General features: G+C 48.6%; 1 protein-coding gene across 1 annotated transcript in view; it reads left to right on the top strand.

The window, feature by feature from the left end:
- LOC140426371 (cystathionine gamma-lyase-like) overlaps window positions 1-13,630 on the top strand; it is a 60,326-nt gene extending 46,696 nt beyond the window's left edge. Inside the window, exons 13-14 of the mRNA XM_072511041.1 lie at window positions 169-307; window positions 10,633-13,630. Coding sequence (XP_072367142.1) covers window positions 169-307; window positions 10,633-10,686 — 193 coding nt within the window. The 3' untranslated portion in view covers window positions 10,687-13,630. The remainder of the gene's footprint in view (window positions 1-168; window positions 308-10,632) is intronic.
- Window positions 13,631-14,616: the final 986 nt, after the last annotated feature.

The following is a 14,616-nucleotide window of genomic DNA, read 5'->3' as shown; positions in this document are numbered from 1 at the left end:
AGCTGGCTTGTAATGCAGAACAAGGCCAGCAGCGCGGGTTCAATTTCCGTACCGGCCTCGCCGAACAGGCGCCGGAATGTGGCGACTAGGGGCTTTTCACAGTAACTTCATTAAAGCCTACTTGTGACAATAAGTTATTATTATTAATAAACTCTGTTTACTTTTTAGGGCAATTATGACACATGCTTCTGTCCTAAAGGAGGATCGGGATGCACTGGGGATAAGTGACACCCTAATCCGATTATCTATTGGCTTGGAGGATGTAGTAGACATCATTGAGGACCTACATCAAGCACTAAAAGCTGCTGTAAGAAATCTAATTTAAAAAGGAAAACAATAATTATTTCTGAATATTATATGATCCCTTTAACAGAACATCTTGAGTAAAAGTATGAAATGCTAGTTTATTTCCCCTTTTAATGTGACTTAGGATGTTTCTATTCTCCTGTGCAGTAATTTACTCTGAATGGAAGTATGCTTGTTGTGAAAGAGCAGAGGCATTTTGGGGTTTAAGACATTAAAAAGTGTCCAGTTTAATGAGGCTGCTTTTAAAGAAAAAGTCAATGACATTTACATTTTTAATCACCCGGCAAAGGAAATTAAGTGCCTATATAAAACCTCCTGTTTTGGAAAGATATGGAGGTTTACAAAGAGTGTAACACTGATTGTCTAGGATGCTGTCAGGTTGGAGGAAACTCAAATATTGAAAGGCTTGAAAATTTGATTTTTTATAAAAAAAAAAAAGAACAATGCAGATTATGGTAGAAACTTAAATTAATAAATGCATGATAAATAAATAGAAGCATGTGGTTGAGCCTAAGTGAAGGACATCAATTCAAAATGGAATATAAGATCAATGGGGGGTAAAATGCTGATGAATCTGCTTTTGAGTTGGTGGTTGAGGCAGAAATTGACAACATTCAGGAACACATTGGTTCGGGGGAGTTGAAGGGACAAGATGGGAAAATGTTACTTAATCACCATTAGCAAATAGTTCAAATGTTGACATGGGCTGTTAACGATCCCAGTTTATATAACTGAACGGGAAGATCCCGGAATGGAACCCTGGCTCGAAAGACCATGGGCGGGATACTCCCACACCGAAGTGGCCGCACCGTCGAGAACGGCGTCGAGGTTCACGACGGCGCGGAACGGCCCCGGTCCCGACCGATTCAGGCCCTGACAATGGGCCAGTATCGGGGCCACGTCATCTACACGCACCAGGCCTCGTCGCCCGCGTAAAAGTGGCGCCGCATAGATGACGCGGCCGGCACCGCATAACGGGCATCATCCGCGCATGCGCGGGTTGGCCGGTGCTAACCCGCGCATGCGTGGTTGTCGTCCTCTCTAAATCCGCCCCGCAAGAAGATGGGGGACGGATCTTGCGGGGCCGCGGAAGGAAGGAGGTCCTCCTTCAGAGAGGACGGCCCGACGATCGGTGGGCACCGATCGCGGGCCGCCCCCCCCCCCCATCCCCCCCAGCGTTCATGCACTGCCCACGACTGCAGCGACCAGGTGTGGACAGCGCCGGGGGGAACCCGCCGTTTTGGCCTGGCCGCTCTGCCCATCCGGGCTTCAGAATAGCGGGGGTGCTGGAGAATTGCCATTTTGGATGTCTCCGGCGATTCTCCGGCCTGCGGCCCGCGAAACTCGACCGGGCTGTTCCCGCCGCTTGGTAGAATCGCGGGAGGGCGTCGGACCGGCGTCCCCGGCAATTTTGGCGGCCCAGGTGATTCTCCCAACCGGCGTGGGAGTGGAGAATCGCGCCCCATAACTCTAGTTACTTTAAAAACCATGGGGGAACAGATTTACAGGAATACTAATTATTGAAAATTTGGATTATGATACAATATGCTTTTACTCCTCCCGCCCCTTATCTTAACAATTACACACTTGTTTTAAGATTTAATGCGGATTACCAAATACACCTTAATCTACAGTGGTTTTAATAACACACAGTCCCTTTTGAGCACACAAGATGATTGTGGGCAAGTACACTCTTCATTCTGAAGCCCCCAAATGAATGATTGTAGTAATCTCCTCAGAATCCCCCAGATGATTGTCACATGAGAGTTTCCAAACTCCACTCCCAGAAACAAGCTTTGAAATCTTCTGTCATAATTATGCTTTCCCTTAGTGGTTTGCATTCCAAAATCCAGACCAGGTTTTCCAAATAAGCTATTGCTTCACTTTTAAAAAAAATATTTTATTGAACATTTTTGGTCAACCATCACAGTACATTGTGTATCCTTTACACAATAATATAACAGTACAAATAACAATGACCTGTTTTATAAACAAAGAATAAATAATATATAACTAAAACTAAATGGCAACTGCCTTGTCTCAGATAAACACTCTCCAAAAATATGATTTAACAGTCCAATATATAATTATTTATAGCAACGACCTATACACATTATACATATATATTAACAACCCTGAGAGTCCTTCTGGTTCCCTCCCCCCCCCCCCCCCCCCACCCCACCCCTGGGCTGCTGCTGCTACCTTCTTCTTTTCCATTCCCTCTATCTTTCTGTGAGGTATTCGACGAACGGTTGCCACCGCCTGGTGAACCCTTGAGCTGATCCCCTTAGGACGAACTTAATCCTTTCCAGCTTTATAAACCCTGCCATGTCATTTATCCAGGTCTCCACCCCCGGGGGCTTGGCTTCCTTCCACATTAACAATATCCTGCGCTGGGCTACTAGGGACGCAAAGGCCAAAACATCGGCCTCTCTCGCCTCCTGCATTCCCGGCTCTTGTGCAACCCCAAATATAGCCAACCCCCAGCTTGGTTCGACCTGGACCCCCACCACCTTCGAAAGCACCTTTGTCACCCCCACCCAGAACCCCTGTAGTGCCGGACATGACCAGAACATGTGGGTGTGATTCGCTGGGCTTCTCGAGCATCTCGCACACCTATCCTCTACCCCAAAAAATTTACTGAGCCGTGCTCCAGTCATATGCGCCCTGTGTAACACTTTAAATTGAATCAGGCTTAGCCTGGCACACGAGGACGATGAGTTTACCCTACTTAGGGCATCCGCCCACAGCCCCTCCTCGATCTCCTCCCCCAGCTCTTCTTCCCATTTCCCTTTCAGCTCATCTACCATAATCTCCCCCTCGTCCCTCATTTCCCTATATATATCTGACACCTTACCGTCCCCCACCCATGTCTTTGAGATCACTCTGTCCTGCACCTCATGCGTCGGGGGCTGCAGGAATTCCCTCACCTGTTGCCTCGCAAAAGCACTCAGTTGCATATACCGGAATGCATTCCCTTGGGGCAACCCATATTTCTCGGTCAGCGCTCCCAGACTTGCGAACTTCCCATCCATAAACAGATCTTTCAGTTGCGTTACTCCTGCTCTTTGCCATATTCCAAATCCCCCATCCATTCTCCCTGGGGCAAACCTATGGTTATTTCTTATCGGGGACCCCACCAAGGCTCCCGTCTTTCCCCTATGCCGTCTCCACTGTCCCCAAATTTTCAAAGTCGCCACCACCACCGGGCTTGTGGTGTATTTCTTTGGTGAGAACGGCAATGGGGCCGTCACCATAGCTTGTAGGCTAGTCCCCCTACAGGACGCCCTCTCCAATCTCTTCCACGCCGCTCCCTCCTCTTCCCCCATCCACTTACTCACCATTGAGATATTGGCAGCCCAGTAGTACTCACTTAGGCTCGGTAGTGCCAGCCCCCCCCCCCTATCCCTACTACGCTGTAAGAATCCCTTCCTCACTCTCGGGGTCTTCCCGGCCCACACAAAACTCATGATACTCTTTTCGATCCTTTTGAAAAAAGCCTTTGTGTTAAACACAAAGAGAAATCTCGGGAGGACTACCATTTTAACCGCCTGCACCCTCCCTGCCAGTGACAGGGATACCATGTCCCATCTCTTGAAGTCCTCCTCCATTTGTTCCACCAATCGCGTTAAATTTAACCTATGCAATGTACCCCAATTCTTGGCTATCTGGATCCCCAAGTAACGAAAGTCCCTTGTTACCTTCCTCAGCGGAAAGTCCTCTATTTCTCTGCTCTGCTCCCCTGGATGCACCACAAACAACTCACTTTTCCCCATGTTCAGTTTATATCCTGAGAATTCTCCAAACTCCCGAAGTGTCCGCATTATCTCTGGCATCCCCTCCGCCAGGTCAGCTACATATAACAACAAATCATCCGCATACAGAGATACCCGGTGTTCTTCTCCTCCTCTAAGTACTCCCCTCCACTTCTTGGCACCCCTCAATGCTATTGCCAGGGGCTCAATCGCCAGTGCAAACAATAATGGGGACAGAGGGCATCCCTGCCTTGTCCCTCTATGGAGCCGAAAGTATGCAGATCCCCGTCCATTCGTGACCACACTCGCCACTGGGGCCCTATACAACAGCTGCACCCATCCAACATATTCATCTCCAAAACCAAATCTCCTCAGCACCTCCCACAAATAATCCCACTCCACTCTATCAAATGCTTTCTCGGCATCCATCGCCACCACTATCTCCGCTTCCCCCTCTGGTGGGGGCATCATCATTACCCCTAGCAGCCTCCGTATATTCATGTTCAGCTGTCTCCCCTTCACAAACCCAGTTTGGTCCTCATGGACCACCCTCGGGACACAATCCTCTATCCTCATTGCCATTACCTTGGCCAGAATCTTTGCGTCTACATTTAGGAGGGAAATAGGTCATGCGGGTCCTTTTCCTTCTTTAGGAGACGCGATATAGGTTGCCTCAGACATAGTCGGGGGCAGCTGTCCCCTTTCCTTTGCCTCATTAAAGGTCCTCATCAGTAGTGGGGCGAGCAAGTCCACATATTTCCTGTAAAATTCAACTGGGAATCCATCCGGTCCCGTAGCCTTCCCCACCTGCATGCTCCTAATTCCTTTCACTATTTCCTGTATTTCAATCTGTGCTCCCAGTCCCACCCTTTCCTGCTCCTCCACCTTGGGAAATTCCAGCCGGTCCAGAAAGCCCATCATTCTCTCCCTCCCATCCGGGGGTTGAGCTTCGTATAGTTTTTTATAAAATGCCTTGAACACTCCATTCACTCTCTCCGCTCCCCGCTCCATCTCTCCTCCTCATCCCTCACTCTTTCCTCCCCCCCCCCCCCCCCCTATTTCCCTCGCTGCTCCCCTTTTCCTCAATTGGTGGGCCAGCAACCTGCTCGCCTTCTCCCCATATTCGTACTGTACACCCTGTGCCTTCCTCCACTGTGCCTCTGCAGTACCCGTTGTCAGCAAGTCAAATTCTACGTGTAGCCTTTGCCTTTCCCTGTACAGTCCCTCCTCCGGTGCCTCCGCATATTGCCTGTCCACCCTCAGAAGTTCTTGCAGCAACAGCTCCCGTTCCCTACTCTCCTGCTTTCCTTTATGTGCCCTTATTGATATCAGCTCCCCTCTAACCACTGCCTTCAGCGCCTCCCAGACCACTCCCACCTGGACCTCCCCATTATCATTGAGTTCCAAGTACTTTTCAATGCACCCCCTCACCCTTAGACACACCCCCTCATCTGCCATTAGTCCCATGTCCATTCTCCAGGGTGGGCGCCCTTCTGTTTCCTCCCCATTTTCCAAGTCCACCCAGTGTTAGAGCATGATCTGAAATGGCTATAGCCGTATACTCCGTTCCCCTCACCTTCGGGATCAACGCCCTTCCCAAATCAAAAATGTCTATTCGCGAATAGACTTTGTGGACATAGGAGAAAAACGAAAACTCCTTACTCCTAGGTCTACTCCTCCCATCTGCTCCATAAAATCTTTAAGCACCTTGGCTGCTGCCGGCCTCCTTCCAGTCCTGGACCTCGACCTGTCCAGCCCTGGTTCCAACACCGTATTGAAATCTCCCCCCATTACCAACTTTCCCATCTCTAGGTCCAGAATGCGTCCTAGCATACGCCTCATAAAATTGGCATCATCCCAGTTCGGGGCATATACGTTTACCAAAACCACCGTCTCCCCCTGTAGTTTGCCACTCACCATCACGTATCTGCCCTCGCTATCCGCCACTATAGTCTTTGCCTCAAACATTACCCGCTTCCCCACTAATATAGCCACTCCCCTGTTTTTCGCATCTAGCCCCGAATGGAAGACCTGCCCCACCCAACCTTTGCGTAGTCTCACCTGGTCTATCAGTTTCAAGTGCGTTTCCTGTAACATAACCACGTCTGCCTTAAGTTTCTTAAGGTGTGCGAGTACCCGTGCCCTCTTTATCGGCCCGTTCAGCCCTCTCACGTTCCACGTGATCAGCCGGGTTGGGGGCTTTTTACCCCTCCCCCCCCCTTGTCGATTAGCCATCCCCTTTTTCCAGCTCCTCACCCGGTTCCCACGCAGCTGTGTCCCCCCCCGCCCATCCCACCCCATACCAGCTCCCACCACTCCCCAGCAGCAGCAGCCCAATAATTCCCCCCCCCCCCCCGCTAGATCCCCCACTAGCGTAGTTACACCCCCCCCCCCCCCCCATGTTGCTCCCAGAAGTCAGCAAACTCTGGCCGACCTCGGCTTCCCCCCCCATGACCTCGGCTCGCACCGTGCGACGCCCCCTCCTTTCTGCTTCCCTATTCCCGCCATGATTATCATAGCGCGGGAACCGAGCCCGCGCTTCCCCCTTGGCCCCGCCCCCAATGGCCAACGCCCCATCTCCTCCACCTCCTTTCCTCCCCCCACCACCTCCTGTGGAAGAGAGAAAAGTTACCACATCGCAGGGTTAATAACCTAAAACTCCTCTTTCCCCCTCTTTTTACCCCCCTCTTCGCCCCCCCATACTCGCCCCACCACTTTGTTTCAAACGTTCTTTTTTTTTTTTTAATAACCCGCTCATTCCAATTTTACTTCCACGATAAAAGTCCACGCCTCATCCGCCGTCTCAAAGTAGTGGTGCCTCCCTTGATATGTGACCCACAGTCTTGCTGGTTGCAGCATTCCGAATTTTATCATCTTTTTGTGAAGCACCGCCATGGCCCGATTAAAGCTCGCCCTCCTCGCCACCTCCGCACTCCAGTCTTGGTATACGCGGATCACCGCGTTCTCCCACTTACTGCTCCGAGTTTTCTTTGCCCATCTAAGGACCATCTCTCTAATCCTTAAAACGGAGGAATCTCACCACTATGGCTCTAGGAATTTCTCCTGCTCTCGGTCCTCGCGCCATCACTCGGTATGCTCCCTCCACCTCCAGCGGACCCGCCGGGGCCTCCGCTCCCATTAACGAGTGCAGCATCGTGCTCACATATGCCCCAACGTCCGCTCCCTCCGCACCTTCAGGAAGACCAAGAATCCTTAGGTTGTTCCTCCTCGCGTTGTTCTCCAGCGCCTCCAGCCTTTCCACACATCGTTTATGGTGTGCCTCGTGCATCTCCGTCTTCACCACCAGGCCCTGTATGTCGTCCTCATTCTCGGCAGCCTTTGCCTTCACGACGCGAAGCTCCCGCTCCCCGCTCCTCCTTTAGCCCTTCAATCGCCTGTAATATTGGGGCCAACAGCTCCTTCTTCATTTCCTTTTTGAGTTCTTCCACGCAGCGTTTCAAAAACTCGTGTTGTTCAGGGCCCCATATTAAACTGCTACCTTCCGACGCCATCTTGGTTTTTGCTTGCCTTCCTTGCCGCTGCTCTAAAGGATCCACTGCAATCCGGCCACCTTCCTCTCCTTTTTTCATCCGTATCCAGGGGGGATTCCCTTCTGGTTCACCGCACCGTACTTTTAGCCGTTAAAATTGCCGTTGGGGCTCTTATTAAGAGCCCAAAAGTCCGTTCCACCGGGAGCTGCCGAAACGTGCGACTCAGCTGGTCATCGCCGCACCCGGAAGTCTGCTTCACTTTTAACAGTGAATCCAGTCCAGGATTTCACAACACCCTCTTTTTTAAGTTTCCTTAGTTTGTGCAAAAGCAGTAAAGACAATGAGATCCAGCCACCAATTTCCATAGTTATTTCAACTCTCATCCCACAGGCTGTACTAAATTTTCACAAACCTGAAAATCACTTCAGATATCTTTCTGCTGTTCAGCCACCTTCTCACCTCTGGCTGTCTTTCCTGAGCAGTTCTCTGTTCTAGTACCTTTAACCTCTGACTTCTTGGAAACTTCTCCTTGTTTCTTTAGTTTTCCTTACCTAGCTGCTCATCTGATCTCTGCACATATTTTCTTTTTTTTAATGTATTTTATTACAAACATGTATCAAAGCAGGTTACAGCAAATAAACACCCCGAGAAACATGCTTCCCAACAATCAACTATACAGTCTGTACAGATTTTTCCCCCTCTTTCCTCCTGTATACACTATCCATTCCCCCTGGCCCAAACCCATGATCTCACACAGCGGCGTTAGCATCGACATCCCTTCCATCCTAAAATGCCTCCTCAACTGATTCCATATCTTCACCGTGAACTGCACCACTGGGCTCCCTGACTACCTACTCTGAGCCAATGGCAATGCTGCTGACACCATAGCCCTCAAACTAGACCCCTTACAAGATTCCTCCTCCATCCTAACCCACTCTACCCTTTCTCCTTCCCACCACCACCGCACCTTGTTCAATAATGTTCGGCGTCCAATAATAATGATGCAAGTTCGGCAACGCCAACCCCCCACTGCTGCTTCTGCCTCTGTAGCAGGGTCCTTCCCACCCTCGCCACCTTCCCTGCCCATACAAAGTCCAAGATGATCGTGTCCAATTTCCGAAAAAAGGCCTTTGGTATAAAGATCGGGAGAGCGTGAAACAAGAACCTCGGCAGAATATTCATTTTCACCACTTGGACCCTCTGTGCCAACATTAAGTGCAGTGTATCCCACCTCCTAAGATCCTCCCTGACCTCCTCCACCAACTTTGGTAAGTTCCACTTATGGAGCACGTCCATTCCCTCGCTACCTGAATCCCCAAATGCCTAAACCTATCCCTCTCTACCGGAAATGGCATCCCCCTAAATTAACTCGCTGTCGCAGCTCATTCACTGGGAAAATCTTGCTTTTCCCTACATTCAGTTTGTACCCGGAGGACCCTCCAAATCTCCCCAACAGGCCCATAATCCTTCCCACAGTTTCCAACCGATCCGAAACAGTGGACTCGCCAACATTAAAGGCATTTAAATGATCTTGGATAAACATATGGATGATAAGGGAATAGTGTAGATGGGCTTTAGATTGGTTTCACAGGTCGGCGCAACATCGAGGGCCGAAGGGCCTGTACTGCGCTGTAATGTTCTATACAGCAAGAGGTCATCGACATAGATTGACACCCGATGCTCCCTCTGTCTGCACCATTCTGTCGTCTTAACCATTACTCCATGGCATGGCTTTTCTTCTAGCAAAGCTGAGAGCGATGTTCCGTCTCTAGCCTTCTTAAAAAAAATTTTTAAACTGCTTCTAGCAGAGCTGTGAGAGCTGCCTTCTCTCACTACCGGTCTACAACTGAAATATAATTAGGTAAATTTAAAAGCTTCTCTACCATACAAGGCGCCAATTCATAAAGCAACACACACACCTCTGTTGGCTTATTTATTCTTCACACCCTCTCTAAGCACAAAAAAAACACAGTTGGAACTTAAGCAATCCCCACAGATACAAACAGCTTTGTCCAGTATGACTAACTTATAGATTTTACCCTTCCAGGCACGGAAACATTAAATTAAACAGACTTAAAACTATACCTTATTTCTGATGTTTACCAATACAAATCTAATTCCCTTAAAACTACCTTTGTTTTCCTGATAGGGCTGAATGGCCTATTTCCATGTTGCAACTTCTGTGTGTTTCCATGATTGTCATCTAGTGACTTGAAAGCATGTGGGATGCCAGATAAGAGTAGCTTTTTAACCTTTGGAGGGCGTGTCCTGCGAACTTTCTAAAGAATGGGCACTTGAAGAACAAGGGGCCGGATTCTCCGGCTTTAAGGCTATGTCCCCAATTTTATGACAGGAAGAATGGTGTAAAACAACCACCGATACTCCGTTTGGCAGGGGGCTAGCATAAAGGTAGCGTTGAGCACCCGTCTCTAGTTGCCTGGAGAAATACCGGGTCCGTGGCCACGCATGCACACGGCAGCGGCCTGCAGCGGCTGCGCCGTGCAACATGGCGACGCTGCTCGCAGATCCATCCTGCGAAATAGTGCCCCCTCTTTGGCCGGCTCGCATGCACCGGACCACTCCCCAACAGTGCCCTAGCCCCTGGCAAAGTCCCCCCCCCTGCCCGCAGATCGGCCCTCCCCCGACTGGGGGTGGGCCTCAGGTAATGTCTTGAGGCTGTCGATACGGCACTCAGTGTACTTTGGAGGGGGCGGATCATTGCGAAAGCGGCGCCGCCCCTGATTCGGTCGTGAACGGGGTTTCTCCGGCTGAACGTCGGTGACCGGAGAATCCCGCCCAAGAGGTTCTGGGCATCGCATTTTTAGTCACAAGCAGGAAAACAGGTGTTATTTAACATGAGGTGTTCCTGCTAATGACCTGCACTTTGCCCAATCAACGTTTGTGTTTTTTGACAAATAAATTAGGAGTGTCCCCTCTGCTGCCAATACCAAGCCCCAAACTGTGCCCCAATTTACTCACCACTTGGGTGAAAAATTAGGAGAGAAGGTTTTTAAATAATAGAACTGAGTTGTAAAAAAGAATGTCACTCACTTTTTTATTTTGTCAACTTGTTTCTCTAGCATCCAGATGTTCTTATACCTGCTGAGCGAAACAACAAATCACTTCGCAATTAATCAGTGTTCGCTTGGAAGAAATGCAATTTTTGCTGGGGCAAGGCCTCAAAAGAAGAAAGCCTAAATGTGTACCAATTATGAAGTTTGATGAAACACTGTTTAGCTGTGGCCTCTGAAGATGCTTTGATTTTTATTGAATGATCACTTGAGATGCATGCAACTGGATAAGTTGCAGATTTATAACTATTTTTAGTGTAGCTTTGTAAAGGGTTGACTTGCATTCATTTCCTAAAATGTAGTTTTCTACTATTTTACACTTTTCTCGAATGCTGGTGAGGGTAATAAGAGAGAATATGGTGTTATGCAACTGAAGGACTGTAATTTATAAAATTGAAACAACTGCTATAAATACTCAGCAGGTGTTTGTACTGTTGGACCTCTAATCCCCACCCACAACTCTAACCTCCATCAGGATGGCCTAAGGGCTGTCTGGATGTTTCTTCCAGAAGAGGCCCAATCAATATCCATCCAAAAGCACTCCCTTCCACAAGGCGGAACTTTCTCATATTGAACACATTCTCATATTGAACAACCTCTTCATTAGTATAGTGGATATGTCAAAGAACAACAAAGAAATGCACAGGAACAGGCCCTTCGGCCCTCCAAGCCCGTGCCGACCATGCTGTCCGACTAAACTACAGTCTTCTACACTTCCTGGGTCCATATCCCTCTGTTCCCATCCTATTCATGTATTTGTCAAGATGCCCCTTAAATGTCACTATCATCCCTGCTTCCACCACCTCCTCCGGTAGCGAGTTCCAGGCACCCACTACCCTCTGTGTATATCAAAAAAAAAACTTGCCTCGTACATCTACTCTAAACCTTGCCCCTCTCACCTTAAACCTATGCGGGAGACCGGGGCTCAATTCCCCAACGGGGAGCTTTGTAGCTGTCCAGAAGCTCCACTGGAATCCTTTGGGCGGCACGGTAGCACAGTGGTTAGCGCAGTTGCTTCACAGCTTCAGGTTCGATTCCCGGCTTCGGTCATTGTCTGTGCAGAGTCTGCATGCTCTCCCCGTGTCTGCGTGGGTTTCCTCCGGTTTCCTCCCACAGTCCAAAGATGGGCTGGTTAAGTGCATTGGCCATGCTAAATTGCCCTTAGTGTCCAAAAAGGTTGGGTGGGGTTACGAGGAGAAGGCAGAGATGTGGGCTTCGTTAGGGTGCTCTTTCCGAGGGCCAGTGCAGACGCAATGGGCCGAATGGCCTCCTTCTGCACTGTAAATGCTATGATATGATTCTTTCTGATTTTATCCTAGTATTTCATTAGTGCCATTTCCTGCTTTTACCTTTGAAGTGGAAAATGTAATCTGTTTTACTTCTAATTTCCACTTCTCCCTTGCCTTCAGATACTCCATCTCTGAATACTGCCTTCCTTGACTTCATTTCTGGGCACTGGCTACTGACCAGTATCTACTGTAATCCCACTGCTACCTTGACTAAGTTTCTATATGTGCTGCTTCAAGTTTCCCTGTCTCCATTGCATCTGTCCTGAAGAAGCTACATTCCATATTGGTGCTTCTGATGTCCTTTTCCCTCAACAAAAGATTCCCATCCAATCTTATGCAGAGCCCTGACTCTGTCTGTTTACCACATTTCTGCTCTCACCCCTTCCAGAACCAAGGGTTCCACTTGTTCTACTCTTCCATTCCACCGGCCTTCACGTTCAACTGATCGTCCACAGCCAGCAATTCTACCCCTCCCCATTCCAAAGGGACTTTTCCTTCCATGGCATTGTGATTTATGCCTCAATGACCCTCCTAATACCTTTTTTCCATGGCATCTTTCCATACAAACAGAAGGTACTATGCATGCCCTTTTACCTCTTCTCTAATGCTCCTTCCAGCAGAGTCGGGCAGTTGTACTTCCAATTTAGCACACTATTTATTCTTCATGTTTTGACGTTTATTCACTCCTTCATTCCATTCAATTTAAACCTTAATTTCATTTTTTCTGTTCTTCCCTTTCGGTATCTCTGCACTTAACCAATTGCATCATCTCTAACATTTTCCAGTTTTGATGGAAGATCGTCAATCTGAAACATTAACTCTGGGTGCGAATGGAAATGATTCTAAGTGTGGTAGCAAGCAGGAACTGCCGTGAGTTTCCTCATGGTCGACCCGGCGAGGACGTCACCAGTATCAAATGTTAATTGGGCCACTTAACGCAGCCCCACGGCCTTCACACCGCAAATGATTGTCCGTCGCCAGCTCGCTAAACCTATCCCGCAGAGTAAACCCCAGACAGCACATAGGCATGCCACCGCACAAACCAGCACCACGATTCGGGGATGCCGAACTGGCCAGAATGTTGGATGCGGTGGAGTCCAGACACACAGCCCTGTTCTGAGGGGCTTGGAGATTCAGTCATGGGGCAGCCTGTGCCATTGGGAGGAAGTGGCAGTGGTTGTTAGCTCAGGGCTTGTTACCAGGAGGACCGGCACCCAGTGCCGTAAGAAGATAAACAACCAGGCCGCACGAGTGAGCTGGCACTGGCTAATCGGTGCAGTGTGGCCTCTTGCTGGACAGGTGGTTTGATCACGAGAGGCCGTTAGATAGGGGGTAGTTCCTGTTAATTGTATGGAGATTGGCTTTAATTGGTGATTATGATTATTTGTTTCTCGCCAGGCTATGGCAGGTTTCGATTGTCTCCAATGGGGACAGGTCGTTTAGATCGCAAACTGATCACCCGGGGTGGTTCCCGATTTTGGCCCCTCATTCGATCTAACAGCCACGTTGTGCTCTTGATCAAGCGCCACGCAGCCGTTAAATCACCCCCCCCCCCCCACCCCCGTTTCTCTCTTTATAGGTGTAGTTTGATTTGTTGAGTAATTTTATAAGTATTTTTTCTTTCTTTCAGATATCAAGTATCCATCATATATTTTGCTTTTTTAATCATGATTTCTAGGCTGCTGTCCAAACAATAAACTTCTAACTATGGTACATGACATTAGATTTCTTGTTTTTAATCTGGTAAAAGGATAAAGTACACATTAGGATTTCATATTCAGCATGATGTGTGCCTAACTGGACATTTGCTGTGCAGTACATCCTTCAGTATTGTCAAGTTTAATACATTGGTTGAATCAAAACAATTGGAGTTTCACCATAAATGTGTTTATCACAATTGCTGACAAAGAACAATACAGCACAGGAACAGGCCTTTCGGCCCTCCAAGCCCCTACCGGTCATGATACCACGCTTGACCAAAATCCTTAGCACTTCCTAGTGTCGTATCCCTCTACCCATCCTATCCATGTATTTGTCGAGATGCCTTTTGAACAGTGTATTATGTATCTGCTTCCACAGCCTCCCCTAGCAGTGTGTTCCAGGCACACACCACCCTCTTGTGTGAAGAAACCTGTCTCGCACATCTCTAAACTTTGCCCCATGGACCTTAAACCTATGCCACCTGGTGACTGGCCCCTCCACCCTGGGAAAGAGTGCCTGTCCATCCACTCTATCCATGCCCCTCATATTCGTCTAGACCTCTTATCAGGTCACCCCTCAACCTCTGTCTGAAAACAGTCCCGAGTCTATTCAGCCTGGCTAACCCCCTCCAGACCAGACAACATCCTGGTAAACCTCCTCTGCACCCTCTCCAAAGCCTCCACACCCTTCCTTCTGGTAGTGTGGCGATCAGAATTGTGTGCAATATTCCAAGTGCGGCCATACAAGATTCTATACAACTGTAGCATAACTTTTATACTCGATGCCCCAATGAAGGCAAGCATTCCGTATGCTTTCTTGACTACCTTGTCCACTGGTGTTGCCATTTTGAAAGATTTGTGGAGCTGAATGCCCAAATCTCTCTGACTGTCTATATTCCAAAGAGTTTTGCCATTTACTATATATTTCACCTCTATGTTAGACATACCAAAATGCATTACCTCACATTTGTCTGGATTATGCTCCATTTGCCAATTCTCTGCCC

Source organism: Scyliorhinus torazame, chromosome 7, assembly GCF_047496885.1.
Source record: "Scyliorhinus torazame isolate Kashiwa2021f chromosome 7, sScyTor2.1, whole genome shotgun sequence".
NCBI lineage: Eukaryota > Metazoa > Chordata > Chondrichthyes > Carcharhiniformes > Scyliorhinidae > Scyliorhinus > Scyliorhinus torazame.
The sequence above is the reverse complement of the archived record's forward strand: the minus strand, read 5'-3'. Positions and strand labels throughout refer to the sequence as shown.